The sequence below is a fragment of the Ranitomeya imitator genome, chromosome 1, assembly GCF_032444005.1.
Source record: "Ranitomeya imitator isolate aRanImi1 chromosome 1, aRanImi1.pri, whole genome shotgun sequence".
Lineage (NCBI taxonomy): Eukaryota > Metazoa > Chordata > Amphibia > Anura > Dendrobatidae > Ranitomeya > Ranitomeya imitator.
Window position 1 is genome coordinate 785069929 of NC_091282.1, and position 24825 is coordinate 785094753.

The following is a 24825-nucleotide window of genomic DNA, read 5'->3' on the forward strand; positions in this document are numbered from 1 at the left end:
AAAACCAGCCCTGCTAGAAAGGTATAGGTGAAATACAACAAAAAAATCCTGTACTCAACTTATTGAATACTCTGCTGGCCAGTGCCCCTCCACTAACGAGTTACAGCTAAGGACAGTGGTTGGCGGCAACAGTCATGGAGGGATATACATAATGTTAGTGCAGCTGCTGTAACCCTGATAACACAAGACTAGAGTAAGAACACCACAGAGAGTAGACACAGTGCTTTATTGTGTGACAAATGTGCTGGAACTCATTCTATTTTAGTGGGTTTATTATTCTTCCAGTGAAAATATCGGTAGAAATATCTTTGTTGTAGATGGTGAATAAGAACGGTCGGTCAAATGTGACGCGTGGTGGAAGACTGAACTTCGTTATCCCAATGGCCGTGGCTGCAGCGGCTTCGGTTCCCTCCTCATCCACTTTCAGCACGGCTTTATGGACAGCCTACAGAGGTTGAGAGCAGAAAAGTCATAAAACATACATTTGATCACCTGCTCTCTTATTGATTCTTTAAGGGGGTGGTCAAATTAGGAACATTCTCTCCCACAAGTCCCCCAAGAATCAGCTGCAATGAACAGAGAAGGCAACTGGCCGTGTTCTGCAGGACAAATGATGCTCAAATCTTTGCACAAACTATTTTAATAAAAATGTCTTTTTTTACTAAATTATATTGGGAGGGACACACTAGCTTACATAATTTTCCCCATTGAGCATTGCCAATGTGGTTCCAGTCAGTCTCATTAAAGAGATTCAGCCCCTGAAAATGATTCTTTGCTCAAACCCAAAATTAATTTTTACCTTTGACACTTTTAGCCTGGAGTCTCCCGTAATTCCGGATAGGTCGGCGTCATCAGAAAATACCTCTATGATACCAAAATGTTCTAGTTCCTTCACAAGATCTAGCTCTCCGGAGATTGAAAATTTTGGAATTGATAGAATAATCTCTCTGTGCAAAGGGAAGAAGTCTCATTATCTAATATATAATTGCCTAGAATACTACTTCCTGCAATTTGTGCCAACTTCCGTGGCTTTGTCCGGAGCTAATGTCCGGAGCTAATGTCCGGAGCTAATGTCCAGAGATTAATTGCCTAGAATACTACTTCCTGCAATTTCTGCCAACTTCCGTGGCTTTGTCCGGAGCTAATGTCCGGAGCTAATGTGCGGAGCTAATGTCCGGAGCTAATGTCCGGAGCTAATGTCCGGAGCTAATGTCCGGAGATAAGTGACGTCAACAGTGTCCAGTGTCTGATTGGTTGCCGCCTGCTGCGAGCGACCAATCAGAAACGTGCCGTACTGTGACACACTCCGCCCGCCATTTTGGTGTGATTTTTGAATTTTTACCTCACAGCAAGTTTCTACTGCGTGGAGGCGGGCCCAGTGACGTTGCTCTTCAAGCTCCTGCCGAATTTCGTCAAAAAAATGATAATACCATTTACCAAAACTATATATATTTAGTTGTGAAGTGGTTCAGTGACATTTTCACACCAATTTTGAACTTTTGTTTGGTGTTTTCTCCATATACTGCCTATTATTTTTGTTCTTTCTTACTATTATTTATTAATTGTATTATTCTTACATTTGAATAAATAAAGTAAATATGGATTCTAGACTCCCGATTCTTTAGAATCGGGCTGCCATCTAGTATCATATAAATGTCCCACTAAAATGTCCATGTTCACACTGCAATCATATTTTTTTAATTGTGCCATTACAATAATAACAAGTTAATTTTCATCTACAAAAACATACTGAGCAACTAACTTGCACACAGGATGAATAACATGCCAGGCACAGCCTGTAAATAGCAGGCGTGTTAGTGTTAGTGCAGCTCTGAGGTATAATATAGGATGTAACTCACGATCAGTACAGGATCAGTAAAGTAATGTATGTAAACAGTGACTGCACCAGCAGAATAGTGAGTGCAGCTGTGGATTATAATACAGGATATAACTCGGGTTCAGTAAGGGATCTGTAATGTAATGTATGTACACCGTCACAGCACCAGCAGAATAGTGAGTGCAGTTCTGGAGTATAATACAGGATGTAACTCAGGATCAGTACAGGATCAGTAATATAAAGTATGTACACAGTGACTGCACCCGCAGAAAAGTGAGTGCAGCTCTTTTCAGCTGTTGCTTGCTGTGGTGATTGTGGGAGTGTTCACTGCCGACCCTGCTATGTGCTCCTGAGTAGGGTTGAGCGAAATGGATCGTACAAATTAAAAAATCGCTGACTTTCGGCAAAGTTGGGTTTCGTGAAACCCGACCCGATCCTAGTGTGGGATCGGCCATGAGGTCGGCGATCTTCGCGCCAATGTCGCGTTTCGTATGATGCTTTCAGCGCCATTTTTCAGCCAATGAAGGAGGACGCAGAGTGTGGGCAGCGTGATGACATAGGTCTCGGTCCACACCTGTTGTGAATTCTGTTGTCGGGCTCCCTCCTGTGGTCATGAATGGTACTTCGGCTGGTTCTGTCCATGGACTTTCTCTGGTGGCTGTGGGTGTTTCTGAGTTTCCTTCCACAGGTGACGAGGTTAATTCGTTAGCTGGATGCTCTATTTAACTCCACTTAGATCTTTGCTCCATGCCACCTGTCAATGTTCCAGTATTGGTCTAGTTCACTCCTGGATCATTCTTGTGACCTGTCTTCCCAGCAGAAGCTAAGTGACTGCTTGTTTTTCTCTGGTTTGCTATTTTTCTGTCCAGCTTGCCATTTTGATTGTTCTTGCTTGCTGGAAGCTCTGGGACGCAGAGGGAGCGCCTCCGCACCGTGAGTCGGTGCGGAGGGTCTTTTTGCGCCCTCTGCGTGGTCTTTTTGTAGGTTTTTGTGCTGACCGCAAAGCTACCTTTCCTATCCTCAGTCTGTTCAGTAAGTCGGGCCTCACTTTGCTTAATCTATTTCATCTCTGTGTTTGTATTTTCATCTTTACTCACAGTCATTATATGTGGGGGGCTGCCTTTTACTTTGGGGAATTTCTCTGAGGCAAGGTAGGCTTTATTTTTCTATCTTCAGGGCTAGCTAGTTCCTTAGGCTGTGCCGAGTTGCATAGGGAGCGTTAGGAGCAATCCACGGCTATTTCTAGTGTGGTTGATAGGATTAGGGATTGCGGTCAGCAGAGTTCCCACGTCCCAGAGCTCGTCCTATATTATCAGTAACTATCAGGTCATTCCGTGTGCTCTTATCCACCAGGTCCATTATTGTCCTGACCACCAGGTCATAACAGTACAGGTGGCCCAAAGTACTAATGCATCTCAATAGAGGGATAAGAGAAGTTCTGAGACCATTTTTTTTTCTTTGCAGTGTGTTTTGTTTCTCTTTTCCCCTTTACATCTGGGTGGTTCAGAACACAGGTGTAGACATGGACATTCAAGGTCTGTCCTCTTTGATGGATAATCTCACTATAAGTGTACAAAACATTCAAGATTTTGTGGTACAGAATCCGATGTCAGAGCCTAGGATTCCAATTCCTGATTTGTTTTTTGGTGATAGATCTAAGTTCTTGAATTTCAAAAATAATTGTAAATTGTTTCTTGCCTTGAAACCTCGCTCCTCAGGTGACCCTGTTTAACAAGTAAAGATCATTATTTCTTTGTTACGCGGTGACCCTCAAGACTGGGCATTTTCCCTTGCGCCAGGAGATCCGGCATTGCGTGATGTTGATGCGTTTTTCCTGGCGCTTGGATTGCTTTATGACGAACCTAATTCAGTGGATCAGGCAGAGAAAATCTTGCTGGCTCTGTGTCAGGGTCAGGATGAAGCGGAGATATATTGTCAGAAGTTTAGAAAGTGGTCTGTGCTCACTCAGTGGAATGAATGTGCCCTGGCAGCAATCTTCAGAAAGGGTCTCTCTGAAGCCCTTAAGGATGTCATGGTGGGATTTCCCATGCCTGCTGGTCTGAATGAGTCTATGTCTTTGGCCATTCAGATCGATCGACGCTTGCGTGAGCGTAAAGCTGTGCACCATTTGGCGGTACTATCTGAGCATGGGCCTGAGCCTATGCAATGTGATAGGACTTTGACCAGAGCTGAACGGCAAGAACACAGACGTCGGAATGGGCTATGTTTTTACTGTGGTGATTCCACTCATGCTATCTCCGATTGTCCTAAGCGCACTAAGCGGTTCGCTAGGTCTGACACCATTGGTACGGTACAGTCTAAATTTCTATTGTCCATTACTCTGATTTGTTCTTTGTCATCCTATTCTGTTATGGCATTTGTGGATTCAGGCGCTGCCCTGAATTTGATGGACTTGGAGTATGCTAGGCGCTGTGGTTTTTTCTTGGAGCCCTTGCAGTATCCTATTCCATTGAGAGGAATTGATGCTACGCTTTTGGCCAAGAATAAGCCTCAGTACTGGACCCAATTGACCATGTGCATGGCTCCTGCACATCAGGAGGATATCCGCTTTCTGGTGTTGCATAATCTGCATGATGTGGTCGTTTTGGGGTTGCCATGGCTACAGGTTCATAATCCAGTATTGGACTGGAAATCTATGTCTGTGTCCAGCAGGGGTTGCCAGGGGGTACATGGTGATGTTCCATTTTTGTCTATTTCATCTTCCACTCCTTCTGAAGTTCCAGAGTTTTTGTCGGATTATCGGGATGTATTTGATGAGCCCAAAGCCAGTGCCCTACCTCCTCATAGGGATTGCGATTGTGCAATTAATTTGATTCCTGGTAGTAAGTTTCCTAAGGGCTGACTGTTCAATTTATCTGTGCCAGAACACACCGCTATGCGGAGTTATATAAAGGAATCCTTGGAGAAAGGTCATATTCGCCCGTCGTCATCACCGTTAGGAGCAGGGTTCTTTTTTGTGACCAAGAAGGATGGTTCTTTGAGACCTTGTATTGATTACCACCTTCTGAATAAAATTACAGTCAAATTTCAGTATCCTTTGCCATTGCTGTCTGATTTGTTTGCTCGTATTAAAGGGGCTAGTTGGTTCACCAAGATAGATCTTCGAGGGGCGTATAATCTTGTGCGTATTAAACAAGGCGATGAATGGAAAACAGCATTTAATACGCCCGAGGGCCATTTTGAGTACCTGGTTATGCCATTCGGGCTTTCCAATGCTCCATCAGTATTTCAGTCCTTATGCATGACATCTTCCGAGAGTACCTGGATAAATTCCTGATTGTGTATTTGGATGATATTTTGGTCTTTTCGGATGATTGGGAGTCTCATGTGAAGCAGGTCAGAATGGTGTTCCAGGTCCTTCGTGCGAATTCCTTGTTTGTGAAGGGGTCAAAGTGTCTCTTTGGAGTTCAGAACGTTTCATTTTTGGGGTTCATTTTTTCCCCTTCTACTATCGAGATGGACCCTGTTAAAGTCCAAGCCATTTACGATTGGACTCAGCCGACATCTGTGAAGAGCCTGCAAAAGTTCCTGGGCTTTGCTAATTTTTATCGGCGCTTCATCGCTAATTTTTCTAGTGTTGCTAAACCGTTGACTGATTTGACCAAGAAGGGTGCTGATGTGGTCAATTGGTCTTCTGCAGCTGTAGAGGCTTTTCAGGAGTTGAAGCGTCGTTTTTCTTCTGCCCCTGTGTTGTGCCAGCCAGATGTTTCGCTCCCATTTCAGGTTGAGGTTGATGCTTCTGAGATTGGAGCTGGGGCTGTTTTGTCGCAAAGAAGTTCTGATGGCTCGGTGATGAAGCCATGTGCTTTCTTTTCTAGAAAGTTTTCGCCTGCTGAGCGCAATTATGATGTTGGTAATCGAGAGTTGTTGGCCATGAAGTGGGCATTCGAGGAGTGGCGTCATTGGCTTGAAGGAGCCAAGCATCGCGTGGTGGTCTTGACAGATCACAAGAATTTGACTTATCTTGAGTCTGCCAAACGTATGAATCCGAGACAGGCTCGATGGTCGTTATTTTTCTCCCGTTTTGATTTTGTGGTTTCGTACCTTCCGGGCTCTAAGAATGTGAAGGCTGATGCCCTGTCAAGGAGTTTTGTGCCTGACTCTCCGGGTGTTCCTGAGCCGGCGGGTATTCTCAAAGAGGGGGTAATTTTGTCTGCCATCTCCCCTGATTTGCGGCGGGTGCTGCAAAAATTTCAGGCTGATAGACCTGACCGTTGCCCAGCAGAGAAACTGTTTGTCCCTGATAGATGGACTAGTAGAGTTATCTCTGAAATTCATTGTTCAGTGTTGGCTGGGCATCCTGGAATCTTTGGTACCAGAGATTTGGTGGCTAGATCCTTTTGGTGGCCGTCTTTGTCATGGGATGTGCGTTCTTTTGTGCAGTCCTGTGGGACTTGTGCTCGGGCTAAGCCCTGCTGTTCTCGTGCCAGTGGATTGCTTTTGCCCTTGCCGGTCCCGAAGAGGCCCTGGACGCATATTTCTATGGATTTTATTTCGGATCTCCCTGTCTCTCAAAAGATGTCGGTCATTTGGGTGGCTTGTGATCGCTTTTCTAAGATGGTCCATTTGGTACCTTTGTCTAAATTGCCTTCCTCCTCTGATTTGGTGCCATTATTTTTCCAGCATGTGGTTCGTTTACATGGTATGCCGGAGAACATCGTTTCTGACAGAGGTTCCCAGTTTGTTTCGAGGTTTTGGCGATTTTTTTGTGCTAGGATGGGCATTGATTTGTCTTTTTCCTCGGCTTTCCATCCTCAGACAAATGGCCAAACCGAACGAACTAATCAGACTTTGGAAACATATCTGAGATGCTTTGTTTCTGCTGATCAGGATGATTGGGTGTCCTTTTTGCCGTTGGCTGAGTTCGCCCTTAATAATCGGGCCAGCTCGGTTACTTTGGTTTCGCCGTTTTTCTGCAATTCTGGTTTCCATCCGCGTTTCTCTTCAGGGCAGGTTGAGTCTTCGGACTGTCCTGGTGTAGATACTGTGGTGGATAGGTTGCAGCAGATTTGGACTCATGTGGTGGACAATTTGACATTGTCCCAGGAGAAGGCTCAACGTTTTGCTAACCGCCGGCGTTGTGTGGGTCCCCGACTTCGTGTTGGGGATTTGGTTTGGTTGTCGTCTCGTTATGTTCCTATGAAGGTTTCCTCTCATAAGTTTAAGCCTCGGTTCATTGGTCTGTATAAGATTTCTGAGGTTATCAATCCTGTGTCATTTCGTTTGGCCCTTCCTGCTTCTTTTGCCATCCATAATGTGTTCCATAGGTCGTTGTTGCGGAGATACGTGGCGCCTGTGGTTCCATCCGTTGATCCTCCTGCCCCGGTGTTGGTTGAGGGGGAGTTGGAGTATGTGGTGGAGAAGATTTTGGATTCTCGTATTTCGAGACGGAAACTCCAGTACCTGGTCAAGTGGAAGGGTTATGGTCAGGAAGATAATTCCTGGGTTTTTTCCTCTGATGTTCATGCTGCCGATCTGGTTCGTGCCTTTCATTTGGCTCATCCTGGTCGGCCTGGGGGCTCTGGTGAGGGTTCGGTGACCCCTCCTCAAGGGGGGGGTACTGTTGTGAATTCTGTTGTCGGGCTCCCTCCTGTGGTCATGAATGGTACTTCGGCTGGTTCTGTCCATGGACTTTCTCTGGTGGCTGTGGGTGTTTCTGAGTTTCCTTCTACAGGTGACGAGGTTAATTCGTTAGCTGGCTGCTCTATTTAACTCCACTTAGATCTTTGCTCCATGCCACCTTTCAATGTTCCAGTATTGGTCTAGTTCACTCCTGGATCGTTCTTGTGACCTGTCTTCCCAGCAGAAGCTAAGTGACTGCTTGTTTTTCTCTGGTTTGCTATTTTTCTGTCCAGCTTGCTATTTTGATTCTTCTTGCTTGCTGGAAGCTCTGGGACGCAGAGGGAGCGCCTCCACACCGTGAGTCGGTGCGGAGGGTCTTTTTGCGCCCTCTGCGTGGTCTTTTTGTAGGTTTTTGTGCTGAACGCAAAGCTACCTTTCCTATCCTCAGTCTGTTCAGTAAGTCGGGCCTCACTTTGCTTAATCTATTTCATCTCTGTGTTTGTATTTTCATCTTTACTCACAGTCATTATATGTGGGGGGCTGCGTTTTCCTTTGGTGAATTTCTCTGAGGCAAGGTAGGCTTTATTTTTCTATCTTTAGGGCTAGCTAGTTCCTTAGGCTGTGCCGAGTTGCATAGGGAGCGTTAGGAGCAATCCACGGCTATTTCTAGTGTGGTTGATAGGATTAGGGATTGCGGTCAGCAGAGTTCCCACGTCCCAGAGCTCGTCCTATATTATCAGTAACTATCAGGTCATTCCGTGTGCTCTTATCCACCAGGTCCATTATTGTCCTGACCACCAGGTCATAACACACACCATCTTAGAGAAGGGCATGACTTTGATTGGCTTGCTTTCTGCGGCGTCACAGGGGCTATAAAGTGGCGTTCACGCCGACCGCCATCTTACTTCTGCCGATCTTAGCATAGGGAGAGGTTGCTGCAGCTTCATCAGAAGAAGGGATATAGTTAGGGAGGGAAGATGGTTGAGACATTTAGCCCACTTTATTATTTGGGCCTACTAACTGTGTCTGCCACTCATTACAGTTGTCCTCCACTGAATAAAGCAATGCCGCCTGTTTAGTCCTGTTATCAATTTTGAACTGCATTTAGCCTACTTTATCATTTGGGCCTACTAACTGTGTCTGTGTGTCTGCCACTCATTACAGTTGTCCTCCACTGAACAAAGCAATGCCGCCTGTTTATTCCTGTTACTAATTTTGAACTGCACTTAGCCTACTTTATCATATGGTCCTACTAACTGTGTCTGTGTGTCTGCGTGTCTGCCACTCATTACAGTTGTCCTCCACTGAACAAAGCAATGCCGCCTGTTTATTCCTGTTACTAATTTTGAACTGCCTTTAGCCTACTTTATTATTTGGCCCTACTAACTGTGTCTGCCACTCATTACAGTTGTCCTCCACTGAACAAAGCAATGCCGCCTGTTTAGTCCTGTTACCAATTTTGAACTGCATTTAGCCTACTTTATCATTTGGGCCTACAAACTGTGTCTGTGTGTCTGCCACTCATTACAGTTGTCCTCCACTGAACAAAGCAATGCCGCCTGTTTAGTCCTGTTACCAATTTTGAACTGCATTTAGCCTACTTTATTATTTGGGCCTATATCTGTGTTTCCTCCACATCCTGCCCATTGCCCAGCCACTGCTAGATGAGTGTGCTGGTACATTGACCCTGACCACTACATTCCCCTTGCACTCTACACAGCCAGAATCTGACCCTGCTGAAAGTCAGGTTCCCCTTCCCGCATACTATACCACCTTACACGGGGACAAAGAAGAAGGTGCAGATGAAAGTGCAGGTTACTTCATCAGGTGGGGGGGGGCAAAATCGTTGGCAGTGGCACAGGGCCCCTCATAGTATGCAAAAGTGTCTCTGGCAGTGGGAGGCGCCACCCGCCGTCAAACACACCGCCATACTATGAGGGACCCTGTGCCAGTGCCAACGAGTGGGCCCCCCCTGCTTGCTCAGGATCACAGCACTTGCAAAGTTGAAATACTTACCTCTCCCTGCTCCACCACCGTGACGTATTTCGCGTTTCCTGGGCCCACGAAAATCTTGAGCCAGCCCTACCCCCCCACAACTTTAGCCAAAATCACCCCCAGTTTTCAATGCCTAACTATTATTATCAAGTAAATTAAGATTGACAAGCTTAAGTAATAAGAATTGATGTTTTTGGCATTAAAATGGGCACTGTAGGTGTTTTCCTGTCCTCCACTCACTGCCGACTTTGATTCCCCTTTGACTTGCATTGGGTTTCGTGTTTCAGTCGGTCCCCGACTTTTCGCAATAATCCTCCGATTTCACCCGACCCGACTTTTGACAAAGTCGGGTTTCGCGAAACCCAACCCGATCCTAAAAATGTAAAAGTCGCTCAACTCTACTCCTGAGCATTGAGAAGCACCACCTGGGGATCTGCTCTCTCTCTTACCCAGGGAAGGAGTGGGTTTCCTGGGATGAGTGAAGGACCAAAGTCTCAGACTTCTGTTTCCCGGGCCAGGCCGGCGAGTGGCAGAAGAGCCATCAACCAACCTGCAAATCAGAGGACTCGGGGGTGAGACGCTCTATCAGGAGTCGCAGCAATGGGGTTTCTACTTCACCCAGGTCTGCAGAGACCCAGAGAAGCCGCAAGGCTTCCAACATAGAGGAGAAACCGGCAAGCATGCAACATGGCGGTCCTTCCGGAGGAAAGCTGAGTGCTCACGGAGGTGAGGCCAACCTCACTGAGGGAGGTTGGGGGCTGCAGAGACCCCGGAAGTCTGTGTCAACCTATGGCTCCTGGGTCATGAGCCACCTCCATGAGTATGAAGAATCGAGCATGACCATTAGGAGGCTCCGTGAGGAGCCACGCTGCACAAGTGCAAATGTTGCAGGTTCCTCCAAACCAAGGACGATTCAACTTCAGGTGGAAGTAAAGAGACTTAAGCTTGAAATTAATGAGATTGAAGTGAGGAAAGATTTTATTAGAGAAAAAAGTGGACCATTTAAAGAAAAACTACTGAATAAAGATTGATTCAGAGTTATGGTTAACATCAGAGACCAAAGGCAGATGGAGCTGCAGCCTGAGAGCCAGGTGGATGATGATGAGGAGGATGATGACCAGCAGAAATCCACACCTGGCAGCTTGCAAAGTCAACCACAGGCCATGTGCAGCGAGCTCCCTGCAAGACAGGCGACATTGGCATTTGGGAGGAGTTCTGCTAGCTCTGAGGAGGACAGTGACAACATCAAGCCAAAACTGCAGGAAGCGGTAAGCTATGTGTATGCCTCCCTCCCTTTACACCCTGAGTCGGCTGCAAGGTCAACTCGCTGTTTAAGTCACATTGATTAGCCAAGCCCAGGCTCTGCTGTGGACCCGGTGCAAAGGTGCGGGGAGATTACAAAGAAACATAGTGAGGCGCAGAGTTCCGTCTATGCTTGCAGTAGCAGGAACGTAGCAGCAGGTGCATCAGCCAAGAGGCTGGACAGTGAGGGCGGCCTAGCGGTGGGCGTACTTTCAGGCCACGATACTGTGGTGCGCTCCTCAGTGGGAGGGGGAGTGGCTCATTGTCGGGGACAGCTCCAGTAGCCTCAGCGCCCCTGAATGTTGTTGCCGCTGATCACTTAGTTGAGACGCGGCGGGAGTGTGAGGCGGTTGCTGGGGCTATGAGCTATGGTCCTCCCACCAAATTCCTATTCTGTGTTGGCACCATTGGTCAACAAGATGCTGATATAAAGGATAAGAGGCACCTCACAGCGGTGACAGATTAGCGGGTCTGGTATCAACAGTAAAGCAGCGAAAAATATCAACTGATGATGTGGAGGGCATACATAATACCAGGGGTGAAGTCGCCTCCAGTTCTGTGGAGGAGACTGAGCCCCTTGTGCCTGATGATGCGGAGGTTAACAGGTCACCCCCTGTTGTCACTGGTCCAGAAGGAGTGAATGTGGTGGTGGGTATGGATGAGGAAAATTCTTCGTCAAGTTGTGTGGTTGCTGGTTTGGTGGAGGGTGAGGGGTTATGGAGGTGGATAATAGTGATGCTGTTGGTGTGGATGTGGTTACTGATCCAGTAGCCCCCCCCAGTGGTGGCAGAGCCCATCAGGAGAAATAGGGTGTCCTCGCCGACTCTAGTCTCCGGAGGCGGCATGTTGCAGTGGAGTCTCCTGGAGGCTCTAAAAAAGGGGGAGATCACTAATGGCAGAGGGTCGAGAGGTTGATCTATCCTTCTGGATAGAGAGGCATGGCCTTGGGGCCTTCCAAGAGCCAAGAGTGGTAGATACAGTGTGGTCCCTCCCAACAGCTGGGCTGAGTAGTGTGCGTAGGAATGTGGTCCGTCTTCGATGGAGGGGCAGTGATGCATGTACTCCAAGGTCTAAGGTGGTGGAGCCCCTCCTGAGGATCAGCTTCAAGGCGATTGACATCTACACCTTGATATATCCCTATTCCACGCCTACGTTTGATGTCAGCTTTGTTCGGTCAGAGGAGCTTGAGCTCTTCTGGACAAATTATGAACTGGCAAAAAAAGAGCCCGGCTGGAGAGACTTTGCCATTCAGGCAGTGTCTCGCCAAAACCAAGTCAAGAAAATGACTGTGATGACTTGTAAATAGTCACTATCCTGTTTATGACATCATGACGTGGCTTGGGCGATATGGAGATGCCAAAGAAAAACCGTGACGAGTTTGGTATCTGGTCGGGAAGCCTGGATGTTTTTGGTAAATAGTATCGCTCAGGTGGTACAGTTGCCCACATTCCATCATCTGCCTTCCTGGGCAGGGATCATATCCTGGTCTTCTACCAGGGGCAACCGAAGCTCTGTCACAGGTGTGGCGACCCTATACACATCAGTGCAAAATGCACTGTGCAGAAATGTGCAATGTGTGGGGATATCGGTCATCTTGCTGCATCTTGTGTGGAGATTAGGTGCCACCTGTGTGGTGAGTTAGGTCACCCATTCTGTTGTCCTCTCTCCTTCGCTAATGCAGTCATGAACCCAGTGGGAGAAAGCCATGAGGCTGATTCTGCTGGGGAAGGGACAAGCAGGAGTGAGGGAGCTGAGGGGCCAAGGAGGAAAGCAATAAAAAGACGCCTGCTCAACTAAGGCATCTAGATAAGCACAGAAAGGATAGTGAGCTGGGCGAGCCCTGGGCTGCCTCCTGTCCTGGACGCCAGTCTTGTTTCTGAGGCCCAGAGTGATGATGAGTTGGATGAGGTGATTAGGAGGATCCACAGGGAGGAAAGCGCCACTGCCTCTGAATCGTCCCATTATGAAAGTATGGATGAGGATAATAGGCAGTGGCTAGAGGACAAGCGTAAGTACGGCACCAAAAAGAAGAGAAAGAAGGGAGATAAAATATCTTCTCCTGCTCTGACCAAGGAACAGCCTTTGATTTTCTCAGCCGGGTTGAAGCTGACTTTTTTATTGCAAGAGACCAGGCTGCCAAACATGGCTGACGTGTTTAAAGCTAAGAGGGAGTGGAGACTTGGGCCCTCCTATTGGTCTCTTGCGGCCGAGCTGTATAGTGGAGTGGCGGTCCTGTTCACCACAGTGGTGGAATGCTGAAGGGTTATTGAATTAGAAATGGGGAGCTGTCTGGGGAGCTCCAGCTAATTAACATCTATGGTCCCCAATCTAGGTGGGACCAAAAGTGCCTCATTATGAGAATCAACCTTTTTACAAGTCGGCAGGTTGTCTTTAGAGGGGACTTCAATACTGTCACAAGGCCCTGAGATAGAGAAAGTTCCAAAGACCAGCTGACTAAGGCCGGGGACACACACAACGTATAAAAAAACGGTCCGTTTTTGACGGAAGAGAATCGCACAAATGTTACCAAAACAATGCTCCGTGTGCAGTGCGAGGATGCGATTTTCTCGCATTAAATGATCCGTGTGACATCCGTGTGACATCCGTATGGCATCCGTATGGTGAGATTTTCTCACACACTTGCAAAATGAGCAAATAATGGCTGAGCCTTTCCTGTCACCTGCCCAATGCCTGAGAATTTCTCGCAAGTCACACTGATGGTCCGTGTGCTGTGCTATTTTTTCTCACCCCCATAGACTTTCATTGGCGATTCTCGGCCGAGAAACGCTGACAATCGCAGCATGCTGCGATTTCACTCGGATCCAGAATACGGCCGAGAAAATATCGGATGATGGGAGCTGCCCCATTGATTAACATTGGGACGAGTGCTATGCGATTTTTTATCGCCTTGCACTCGTCCGTATTACGGTCTAGTGTGACCCCGGCCTTAGCGTCACCCTTAGGCCGGGGACACACACAACGTATAAAAAAACGGTCCGTTTTTGACGGACGAGAATCGCACAAATGTTACCAAAACAATGATCCGTGTGCAGTGCGAGGATGCGATTTTCTCGCATTAAATGATCCGTGTGACATCCGTGTGACATCCGTATGGCATCCGTATGGTGAGATTTTCTCACACACTTGCAAAATGAGCAAATAATGGCTGAGCCTTTCCTGTCACCTGCCCAATGCCTGAGAATTTCTCGCAAGTCACACTGCTGGTCCGTGTGCTGTGCGATTTTTTCTCACCCCCATAGACTTTCATTGGCGATTCTCGGCCGAGAAACGCTGACAATCGCAGCATGCTGCGATTTCACTCGGATCCTGAATACGGCCGAGAAAATATCGGATGATGGGAGCTGCCCCATTGATTAACATTGGGACGAGTGCTATGCGATTTTTTATCGCCTTGCACTCGTCCGTATTACGGTCTAGTGTGACCCCGGCCTTAATAGTATAGTTAGTGAGGCTCGCCTGGTAGATGTCCACATTCGACACACCCCAGGCCACGTCATAGAGTTAACTGTAGATCTAGAATAGATATGCTTTAAAGAAGGAAGCTGTCTCTTCAGTAGTGTCTGTTGTTGAGGTGGAGTTCTCAAGCACTGTTTAATTTTGTTTTCTATTAATGTAACAGAGACCCTCCGGATGGGAAGAGGCTTTTGGAGGCTCAATTCGTCTCTCTTGGAAGAAGCGGAGATAAGACAGTCCTTTGAGGATTTTCGTCAGATTCAGGTACCCTTACTGGATCTTTGTAGTAGTAAGTCAGAGTGGTGGGAGATGTTTAAGTAAAGGGGTGTGAAAATCTTCCGTCAGCTCTTGAGACTCAGGAGTCTCCGCAGGTACTGCCTGTATCAAGGTCTGTGAAGGAAACTCGAGCATCTTTTCTCATCTGGAGGTAGTCAGGAGGAGAGCTCTAGAGTGAAATCTTTGCTTATGAGGTGTCAGTATGATAGGCAAGCATCTTTGGTTTTTCTAGAGGGATTATGGGAAGTACACCTCACCTGACCCTTATAGAAACTGCAAGATGTCAGTGTGGTTACAGGACTGGTCGACACTATGGAGTCCCTGAGGCAATGCAGATCAGGGATCCTGGAGGTTGTTACACGCACCTCTTGGGGAAGAGGAATCTTGACTGGCATGAGATGTCAGCTTTCCTGGCTGAAGCCAAGGGTAGACCCATCTCTTGATGTTTTGATAGAGACGATCAGGTAAGAGGAAGTTAAGTTGGCGATTGAAGTGCTTGCCCCCAAAAAAGTCACCCTGTCCAGATTGCTTAACATCTGAATTCTATAAGACCTTTAAGGATATTTTGGTTCCCCTCTTGAATGAGGTATTCAGTGAGTGCCTTTCCTCGGGCACTCTGCCAAAGTCAATGAAGAGGTCTTCCCTAATCATCTTGTCAGAGGTAAGGACGCATCTTGCATTGAGACTTGGCATCCTATTGCACTTCTCAATGCAGACAGGAAGGTTCTGGCAAAGGTGCTGTTTGCAGGGAAGAACTGGTCACTGGAAGGGGTACATGCTGTCACTGGACCAGGCAAAAGCATTTGATCGTGTTAATCATGTGAACCTCTGGTTTGTCCTTCTGAGATATGGCCTGCCAGGCGGTTTGTTGATTGGCTTAAGACCTTGTACCATGGGGCAAAGACTTTCCCGCTTGTGAACAGTTGGATTGGCAGCTCTTTTGAGGTTGGATCGCCTGGGTTGTCCCTTGAGCCCGTTGCTGTACATGTTTGCAATTGACCCTCTTCTTAGGAGGGTGGAGCATGGACCATTGGCCGGGATCGGGATGGACCGGGCAGCACCAGCACTCTGTGAGTGGTGGCGTATGCCGATGATGTTACGGTTTTTGTTTCCTCTCACAAGGAGGCACGGTGGCTGATGTAGATCGCTACTTAGAGGCATCCGGGTCCAAGATCAACTGGGATAAGTGTGAGAGTCTCTGACTGGGAGGAGGAGATTCTGGTTTTGATCTCCTGGACACCCTTCCAGGACCCAAAGTCTCTGCAAAAGTCATTGGAATCGGATTTGGCCAGGGGGATTACCCCAAACAAAATTGGGACAGCAGGCTAGAGATCGCCATTCAGAAGGTGAACCAATCGAAGGGTTGGTCTTTGACCCTAAGGGAAAGGGTAAACCTGATCAAAACTCGCCTGCTCCCTTTACTGATTTATCTGGGCAGTGTGTGCATCTTGCTGGAGTTTCTCTAGACTCAGGTCTACAGTTTGTTCTTCCAAATGTTGTGGGGGAATGGACTGGACCTGGTCAAGAGAGAAGTTACTTACCATACCAGGAGACTAGAAGGGTTGGGTATGGTCAACCCTGTGGTATTTCTTGTGGATACCTTCATTAAGATCAATATTGCAAACCTCTGGAAAGAGAGGGCTCTTACGTGTGTATTCTCCTGTAGGGGTTGGTTTCAGCCTTTCTTCCAGGAATGGGAGACCGGAGGGCAAGTGAAGGATCTTCGCACACCACATGGACATCTTCCTGCTTATGCTACCTTGGTTCTGAAGGTAATTTGCCGGTGGGGTCTGGGAATGTGGGAGATCAGGACTCTGCAAAGGAAACTCAATGACAATAGGGTTCTGTTGACCCATTTCTATCAGGATCTCCTCGAAGTTTTGGGACTTGGTCTGGCGCTGCTTCCATGGGAAACTGTGTGTGAGGGACAATCTGAATTGTAGGAGATCTGAGGAAAAGAACTGTCCTAGGGAGCATTGTGGTACCGTGTTGGAAAGCATGGACCATTTCCTTTAACACAGAGGTGTACAACAGAGTAAGTGCCTCCATTGGCTGGTCTCAGCTGGCCGGTCTCTCTTATGCAGAATGGGCCTATGGAGCATTCGGAGACCTGGGTGGTTGGGACCGCTGCACCTTTTTTCTAGTTAGCTCAGTGGTTAGGTATCACACGTGGAACGCCCGGTGCTTAGTATTGACACAAAGGAAAATCCTGTTAGTGGATGGTGTGTTTAGTGCTCTGCACCGTTCATTCTTGTCCCATAGCTGTGCCATATAGTGCTTTGCACCGTTCATTCTTGCCCCATAGCTGTGCCATATAGTGCTCTGCACCGTTCCTTCTTGCCCCATAACTGTGCCATATAGTGCTCTGCACCGTTCATTCTTGCCCTATAGCTGTGCCATATAGTGCTCTGCACCGTTCATTCTTGCCCCATAGCTGTGCCATATAGTGCTCTGCACCGTTCATTCTTGCCCCATAGCTGTGCCATATAGTGCTCTGCACCGTTCATTATTGCTCCATAGCTGTGCCATATAGTGCTCTGCACCGTTCATTCTTGCCCCATAGCTGTGCCATATAGTGCTCTGCACCGTTCATTATTGCCCCATAGCTGTGCCATATAGTGCTCTGCATGCACCATTCATTTTTGCCACATAGATGCTCCGTATAAAGCTGTGCCATATAGTGCTCTGCACCGTTCATTTTTGCCCCATAGATGCTCCGTATAAAGCTGTGCCTGGGTGGTTGGGACCGCTGCACCTTTTTTCTAGTTAGCTCAGTGGTTAGGTATCACACGTGGAACGCCCGGTGCTTAGTATTGACACAAAGGAAAATCCTGTTAGTGGATGGTGTGTTTAGTGCTCTGCACCGTTCATTCTTGTCCCATAGCTGTGCCATATAGTGCTCTGCACCGTTCATTCTTGCCCCATAGCTGTGCCATATAGTGCTCTGCACCTTTCATTCTTGCCCCATAGCTGTGCCATATAGTGCTCTGCACCGTTCATTATTGCTCCATAGCTGTGCCATATAGTGCTCTGCACCGTTCATTCTTGCCCCATAGCTGTGCCATATAGTGCTCTGCACCGTTCATTATTGCCCCATAGCTGTGCCATATAGTGCTCTGCATGCACCATTCATTTTTGCCCCATAGATGCTCCGTATAAAGCTGTGCCATATAGTGCTCTGCACCGTTCATTTTTGCCCCATAGATGCTCCGTATAAAGCTGTGCCATTGCTGCTGCTGCAATAATAAAAAAAAAATGCCATACTCACCTCTCTTGCTTGCAGCTCTTGCGCCGTCTCGTCCCGGCGTCTCTCTGCACTGACTGATCAGGCAGAGGGCGGCGCGCACACTATATGCGTCATCGCACCCTCTGTCCTGAACAGTCAGTGCAAGAGGACGCGAAGACAGAGCGGCGCCCGGCGTGTGGAACGTGGACAGGTGAATATAAAATACTCACCTAGTCCCGGCGCTCCTGACGCTGCCCCTGCCTGTCACACTGTCTCCGGGTGCCACAGATCTTCCTGTCAGCAGTCACTGGCACCGCTCACAGGAATGAATATGTGGCTCTACCCCTATGGCAGTGGAGTCCATATTCCTTTCTCTAATGAGCGGTCCCACGTGACCGCTGAACAGGGGAAGAGCTGCGGCACCCGGAGACAGTGTGACAGGCAGGGGCAGCGTCAGGAGCACCGGGACTAGGTGAGTATGCCTCAGCGCCCTCTCCCCCTCCCCCGCCGACCCTGCCGCCCACCGTGACTCGAGTATAAGCCGAGAGGGGCACTATCAGCCCAAAAATTTGGGCTGAAAATCTTGGTTTATACTCTAGTATATACGATATATATATACAGTTAGGGCCAGAAATATTTGGACAGTGACACAAGTTTTGTTATTTTAGCTGTTTACAAAAACATGTTCAGAAATACAATTATATATATAATATGGGCTGAAAGTGCACACTCCCAGCTGCAATATGATAGTTTCCACATCCAAATCGGAGAAAGGGTTTAGGAATCATAGCTCTGTAATGCATAGCGTCCTCTTTTTCAAGGGACCAAAAGTAATTGGACAATAGACTCTAAGGGCTGCAATTAACTCTGAAGGCGTCTCCCTCGTTAACCTGTAATCAATGAAGTAGTTAAAAGGTCAGGGGTGGATTCCAGGTGTGTGGTTTTGCATTTGGAAGCTGTTGCTGTGAGCAGACAACATGCGGTCAAAGGAACTCTCAATTGAGGTGAAGCAGAACATCCTGAGGCTGAAAAAAAAGAAAAAATCCATCAGAGAGATAGCAGACATGCTTGGAGTAGCAAAATCAACAGTTGGGTACATTATGAGAAAAAAGGAGTTGACTGGTGAGCTTGGGAACTCAAAAAGGCCTGGGCGTCCACGGATGACAACAGTGGTGGATGATCGCCGCATACTTAATTTGGTGAAGAAGAACCCGTTCACAACCTCAACTGAAGTCCAGAACACTCTCAGTGAAGTAGGTGTATCTGTCTCTAAGTCAACAGTAAAGAGAAGACTCCATGACAGTAAATACAAAGGGTTCACATCTAGATGCAAACCATTCATCAATACCAAAAATAGACAGGCCAGAGTTAAATTTGCAGAAAAACACCTCAAGAAGCCAGCTCAGTTCTGGAAAAGTATTCTATGAACAGATGAGTCAAAGATCAACCTGTACCAGAATGATGGGAAGAAAAAAGTTTGGAGAAGAAAGGGAACGGCACATGATCCAAGGCACACCACATCCTCTGTAAAACATGGTGGAGGCAACGTGATGGCATGGGCATGCATGGCTTTCAATGGCACTGGGTCAGTTGTGTTTATTGATGACATAAGAGCAGACAAGAGTAGCCAGATGAATTCTGAAGTGTACTGGGATATACTTTCAGCCCAGATTCAGCCAAATGCTGCAAAGTTGATTGGACGGCGCTTCATAGTACAGATGGACAATGACCCCAAGCATACATCCAAAGCTACCCAGGAGTTCATGAGTGCCAAAAAGTGGCACATTCTGCAATGGCCAAGTCAATCTCCAGATCTAAACCCAATTGAGCATGCATTTCACTTGCTCAAATCCAGACTTAAGACGGAAAGACCCACAAACAAGCAAGACCTGAAGGCTGCGGCTGTAAAGGCCTGGCAAAGCATTAAGAAGGAGGAAACCCAGCGTTTGGTGATGTCCATGGGTTCCAGACTTAAGGCAGTGATTGCCTCCAAAGGATTTGCAACAAAATATTGAAAATAAAAATATTTTGTTTGGGTTATGTTGATTTGTCCAATTACTTTTGACCTCCTAAACTGTGGAGTGTTTGTAAAGAAATGTGTACAATTCCTACATTTTCTATCAGATATTTTTGTTCAACCCTTCAAATTAAACGTTACAATCTGCACTTGAATTCTGTTGTAGAGGTTTCATTTCAAATCCAATGTGGTGGCATGCAGAGCCCAACTCTCGAAAACTGTGTCACTGTCCAAATATTTCTGGCCCTAACTGTATATATATATATATATATATATATATATATATATACATATAATTTATGGTTATAGTTTCTGTTTGCTATTGTTTATTTTATTTGTTTATTATTATTTGGTAACCGAACCAGAAGGTGAAAGTACCGTATATACTCGAGTATAAGCCGAGATTTTCAGCCCAAATTTTTGGGCTGAAAGTGCCCCTCTCGGCTTATACTCGAGTCATGGTCGGCGGTGGGGTCGGCGGGTGAGGGGGAGAGAGGTCTGAGGCACACTTACCTGCTCCCGGTGCTCCTGGCGCTCCCCCTGCCCGTCCCACAGTCTTCGGTGCTGCAGCTCTTCCCCTGTTCAGCGGTCACGTGGGACCGCTCATTAAACTTATGAATATGGACTCCACTCCCTTAGGGGTGGAGCCGCATATTCATTTCTCTAATGAGCGGTGCCAGTGACTAGGGTTGAGCGAAACGGATCGGTCATTTTCATAAGTCGCCGACTTTTGGCAAAGTCGGGTTTCATGAAACCCGACCCGATCCCTGTGTGGGGTCGGCCATGCGGTACGCGACCTTCGCGCCAAAGTCGCGTTTCATGTGATGCGTTCAGCGCCATTTCTCAGCCAATGAAGGAGGACGCAGAGTGTGGGCAGCGTGATGACATGGTTCTCGGTCCCCACCATCTTAGAGAAGGGCATGGCAGTGATTGGCTTGCTTTCTGCGGCGTCACAGGGGCTATAAAGGGGCGTGCACGCTGACCGCCATCTTACTGCTGCTGATCTGAGCATAGGGAGAGGTTGCTGTCGCTTCGTCAGAAGCAGGGATAGCGTTAGGCAGGGTACATTAACCCCCAAACCGCTTGTGCTGTAGCGAGTTCCACTGTCCAACACCACCTTTTCTTTGCAGGGACAGTGGAGTTTTTTTTTTTTGTGCATCAGCTCTGTAGCTTAGGCTGCCTTATAAGGCTCCCTGATAGCTGCATTGCTGTTTGTACGCTGCTGTGCAAACCAACTGCTTTTTCATAGCACAAATCCTGTTGTTCCTTCCTTTCTGCACAGCTATCTTGTTTGTTTGGCCACACTTTTGTGTGCAGCAGTCCTTTTTATTGCTGCCTGCCATACTTTTCTGAGATTACTGCAGGAAGATAGTAATTGTAGTACAGTCTTTTATATATATAGTGGGGCAAAAAAGTATTTAGTCAGTCAGCAATAGTGCAAGTTCCACCACTTAAAAAGATGAGAGGCGTCTGTAATTTACATCATAGGTAGACCTCAACTATGGGAGACAAACTGAGAAAAAAAATCCAGAAAATCACAATGTCTGTTTTTTTATCATTTTTTTTGCATATTATGGTGGAAAATAAGTATTTGGTCAGAAACAAACAATCAAGATTTCTGGCTCTCACAGACCTGTAACTTCTTCTTTAAGAGTCTCCTCTTTCCTCCACTCATTACCTGTAGTAATGGCACCTGTTTAAACTTGTTATCAGTATAAAAAGACACCTGTGCACACCCTCAAACAGTCTGACTCCAAACTCCACTATGGTGAAGACCAAAGAGCTGTCAAAGGACACCAGAAACAAAATTGTAGCCCTGCACCAGGCTGGGAAGACTGAATCTGCAATAGCCAACCAGCTTGGAGTGAAGAAATCAACAGTGGGAGCAATAATTAGAAAATGGAAGACATAAAAGGCCACTGATAATCTCCCTCGATCTGGGGCTCCACGCAAAATCCCACCCCGTGGGGTCAGAATGATCACAAGAACGGTGAGCAAAAATCCCAGAACCACGCGGGGGGACCTAGTGAATGAACTGCAGAGAGCTGGGACCAATGTAACAAGGCCTACCATAAGTAACACACTACGCCACCATGGACTCAGATCCTGCAGTGCCAGACGTGTCCCACTGCTTAAGCCAGTACATGTCCGGGCCCGTCTGAAGTTTGCTAGAGAGCATTTGGATGATCCAGAGGAGTTTTGGGAGAATGTCCTATGGTCTGATGAAACCAAACTGGAACTGTTTGGTAGAAACACAACATGTCGTGTTTGGAGGAAAAAGAATACTGAGTTGCATCCATCAAACACCATACCTACTGTAAAGCATGGTGGTGGAAACATCATGCTTTGGGCCTGTTTCTCTGCAAAGGGGCCAGGTCGACTGATCCGGGTACATGAAAGAATGAATTGGGCCATGTATCGTGAGATTTTGAGTGCAAACCTCCTTCCATCAGCAAGGGCATTGAAGATGAAACGTGGCTGGGTCTTTCAACATGACAATGATCCAAAGCACACCGCCAGGGCAACGAAGGAGTGGCTTCGTAAGAAGCATTTCAAGGTCCTGGAGTGGCCTAGCCAGTCTCCAGATCTCAACCCTATAGAAAACCTTTGGAGGGAGTTGAAAGTCCGTGTTGCCAAGCGAAAAGCCAAAAACATCACTGCTCTAGAGGAGATCTGCATGGAGGAATGGGCCAACATACCAACAACAGTGTGTGGCAACCTTGTGAAGACTTACAGAAAACGTTTGACTTCTGTCATTGCCAACAAAGGATATATTACAAAGTATTGAGATGAAATTTTATTTCTGACCAAATACTTATTTTCCACCATAATATGCAAATAAAATGTTAAAAAAAACAGACAATGTGATTTTCTGGATTTTTTTTTCTCAGTTTGTCTCCCATAGTTGAGGTCTACCTATGATGTAAATTACAGACGCCTCTCATCTTTTTAAGTGGTGGAACTTGCACTATTGCTGACTGACTAAATACTTTTTTGCCCCACTGTATATATATTGGATGAGGAAGCTTCTCAGGGGGCAATAGAAACTGGTGGCGTTGCAAGGCCAGGTTCAGGGTTTTTGAGGGAGGCAAGTGACGTTGATTTGCCCGAAAGTGCTCCTCAACCCAGCACAAGCAGTGAATTGACAACTGGAACATTGGCCCACATGGCGGATTATGCCTTGCGTATCCTAAAAAGGGACCCCCGCATTATAAAAATGATGACCGATGACGATTACTGGTTGGCCTGCCTCCTAGATCCACGCTATAAGGGGAAACTGCAAAACATCATGCCATATGAGAACCTTGAACAAATATTGGCAACCAAACAAGCAACTCTTGTTGACCGTTTGATTCAGGCATTCCCAGCACACAGCGCCGGTGATGGTCCTCACACGAGCTGCAGGGGGCAACAGGGCAGAGGTGTTAGAGGTGCACAAATCAGAAGTGGCATTGGACAGAGGGGTTTTCTGACCAGGTTGTGGAGTGATTTCGCAATGACCGCAGACAGGACAGGTACTGCAGCATCAATTCAAAGTGACAGGAGACACTGAATACTCTTTCTGATAGCACACTAGCTGCTGGGCAAGCAAGCTCCTGCAATGCATATTCTGCCAATTCTGGCCAGGTGTCTAATTTGGATGCCCAGTAATCAAATGGGAATGACGGTTGAGGGAGAACATCGATAAGGGATGAAAAATAGTTAGTAACCATACTGGACAAATGTTGTCTCCTGTCACTTTAAATTGATGCTGCAGTACCTGTCCTGTCTGCGTTCATAGCAAAATCACTCCACAACCTGGTCAGAAAACCCCTCTGTCCAACGCCACTTCTGATTTGTGCACCTCTAACACCTCTGGTCTGCTGCCCCCTGCAGCTCGTGTGAGAACGATCACCAGCACTGTGTGCTGGGAATGCCTGAATCAAACAAGAGTTGATTGTTTGGTTGCTAATATTAGTTCTAAGTTCTCATGTGGCATAATATTTTGCAATTTGCCTTTATAGCGAGGATCAAGGAGGCAGGCCAACCAGTAATCGTCATCGGTCATCATTTTAGTAATGCGTGTGTCCCTTTTGAGGATACGTAAGGCATAATCCGCCATGTGGGCCAAAGTTCCAGTTGTCAAATCTGCGGTTGTGCTGGGTTGAGGGGCAGTTTCAGGCAAATCTACGTCACTTGTGTCCCTCAAAAAACCAGAACCCGGCCTTGCCACGCCACCAATTTCCAGTGGCCCCGGAGAAGCTTCCTCATTAAAAAAAATACTCATCCCCATCATCCTCCTCGTCCTCCTCCTCCTGTTCGCCCGCTACCTCGTCCTGTACACTGTCCTGACCAGACAATGGCTGACTGTCATCAAGGCTTTCCTCTTCCTCTTCTGCAGACGCCTGCTCCTTTATGTGCGTCAAACTTTGCATCAGCAGACGCATTAGGGGGATGCTCATGCTTATCATGGCGTTGTCTGCACTTACCAGCCGTGTGCATTCCTCAAAACACTGAAGGACTTGACACATGTCTTGTACCTTCGACCACTGCACACCTGACAACTCCATATCTGCCATCCTACTGCCTGCCCGTGTATGTGTATCCTCCCACAAATACATAACAGCCCGCCCCTGTTCGCACAGTCTCTGAAGCATGTGCAGTGTTGAGTTCCACCTTGTTGCAACGTCGATGATTAGGCAATGCTGGGGAAGGTTCAAAGACCGCTGATAGGTCTGCATACGGCTGGAGTGTACGGGCGAACGGCGGATATGCGAGCAAAGTCCGCGCACTTTGAGGAGCAGGTCGGATAACCCCGGATAACATTTCAGGAAGCACTGCACCACCAGGTTTAAGGTGTGAGCCAGGCAAGGAATGCGTTTCATTTGGGAAAGGGCGATGGCAGCCATGAAATTCCTTCCGTTATCACTCACTACATTGCCTGCCTCAAGATCTACAGTGCCCAGCCACGACTGCGTTTCTTTCTGCAAGAACTCGGACAGAACTTCCGCGGTGTGTCTGTTGTCGCCCAAACACTTCATAGCCAATACAGCCTGCTGACGCTTGCCAGTAGCTGCCCCATAATGGGACACCTGGTGTGCAACAGTGGCCGCTGCGGATGGAGTGGTTTGGCGA

The 24825-nt window shown here is 47.3% G+C and overlaps 1 protein-coding gene across 2 annotated transcripts in view; it reads right to left on the reverse strand.

The window, feature by feature from the left end:
- Positions 1-207: 207 nt before the first annotated feature.
- The window catches only part of LOC138647999 (alpha-1-antitrypsin-like), a 73056-nt gene continuing 48438 nt past the window's right edge, over positions 208-24825 (reverse strand). For both annotated transcript variants that reach the window (XM_069737444.1, XM_069737452.1), the window contains exons 4-5: positions 800-947; positions 208-445 (exon numbers count right to left, since the gene is read on the reverse strand). In XM_069737444.1, coding sequence (XP_069593545.1) covers positions 257-445; positions 800-947 — 337 coding nt within the window. In that variant the 3' untranslated portion in view covers positions 208-256. The remainder of the gene's footprint in view (positions 446-799; positions 948-24825) is intronic.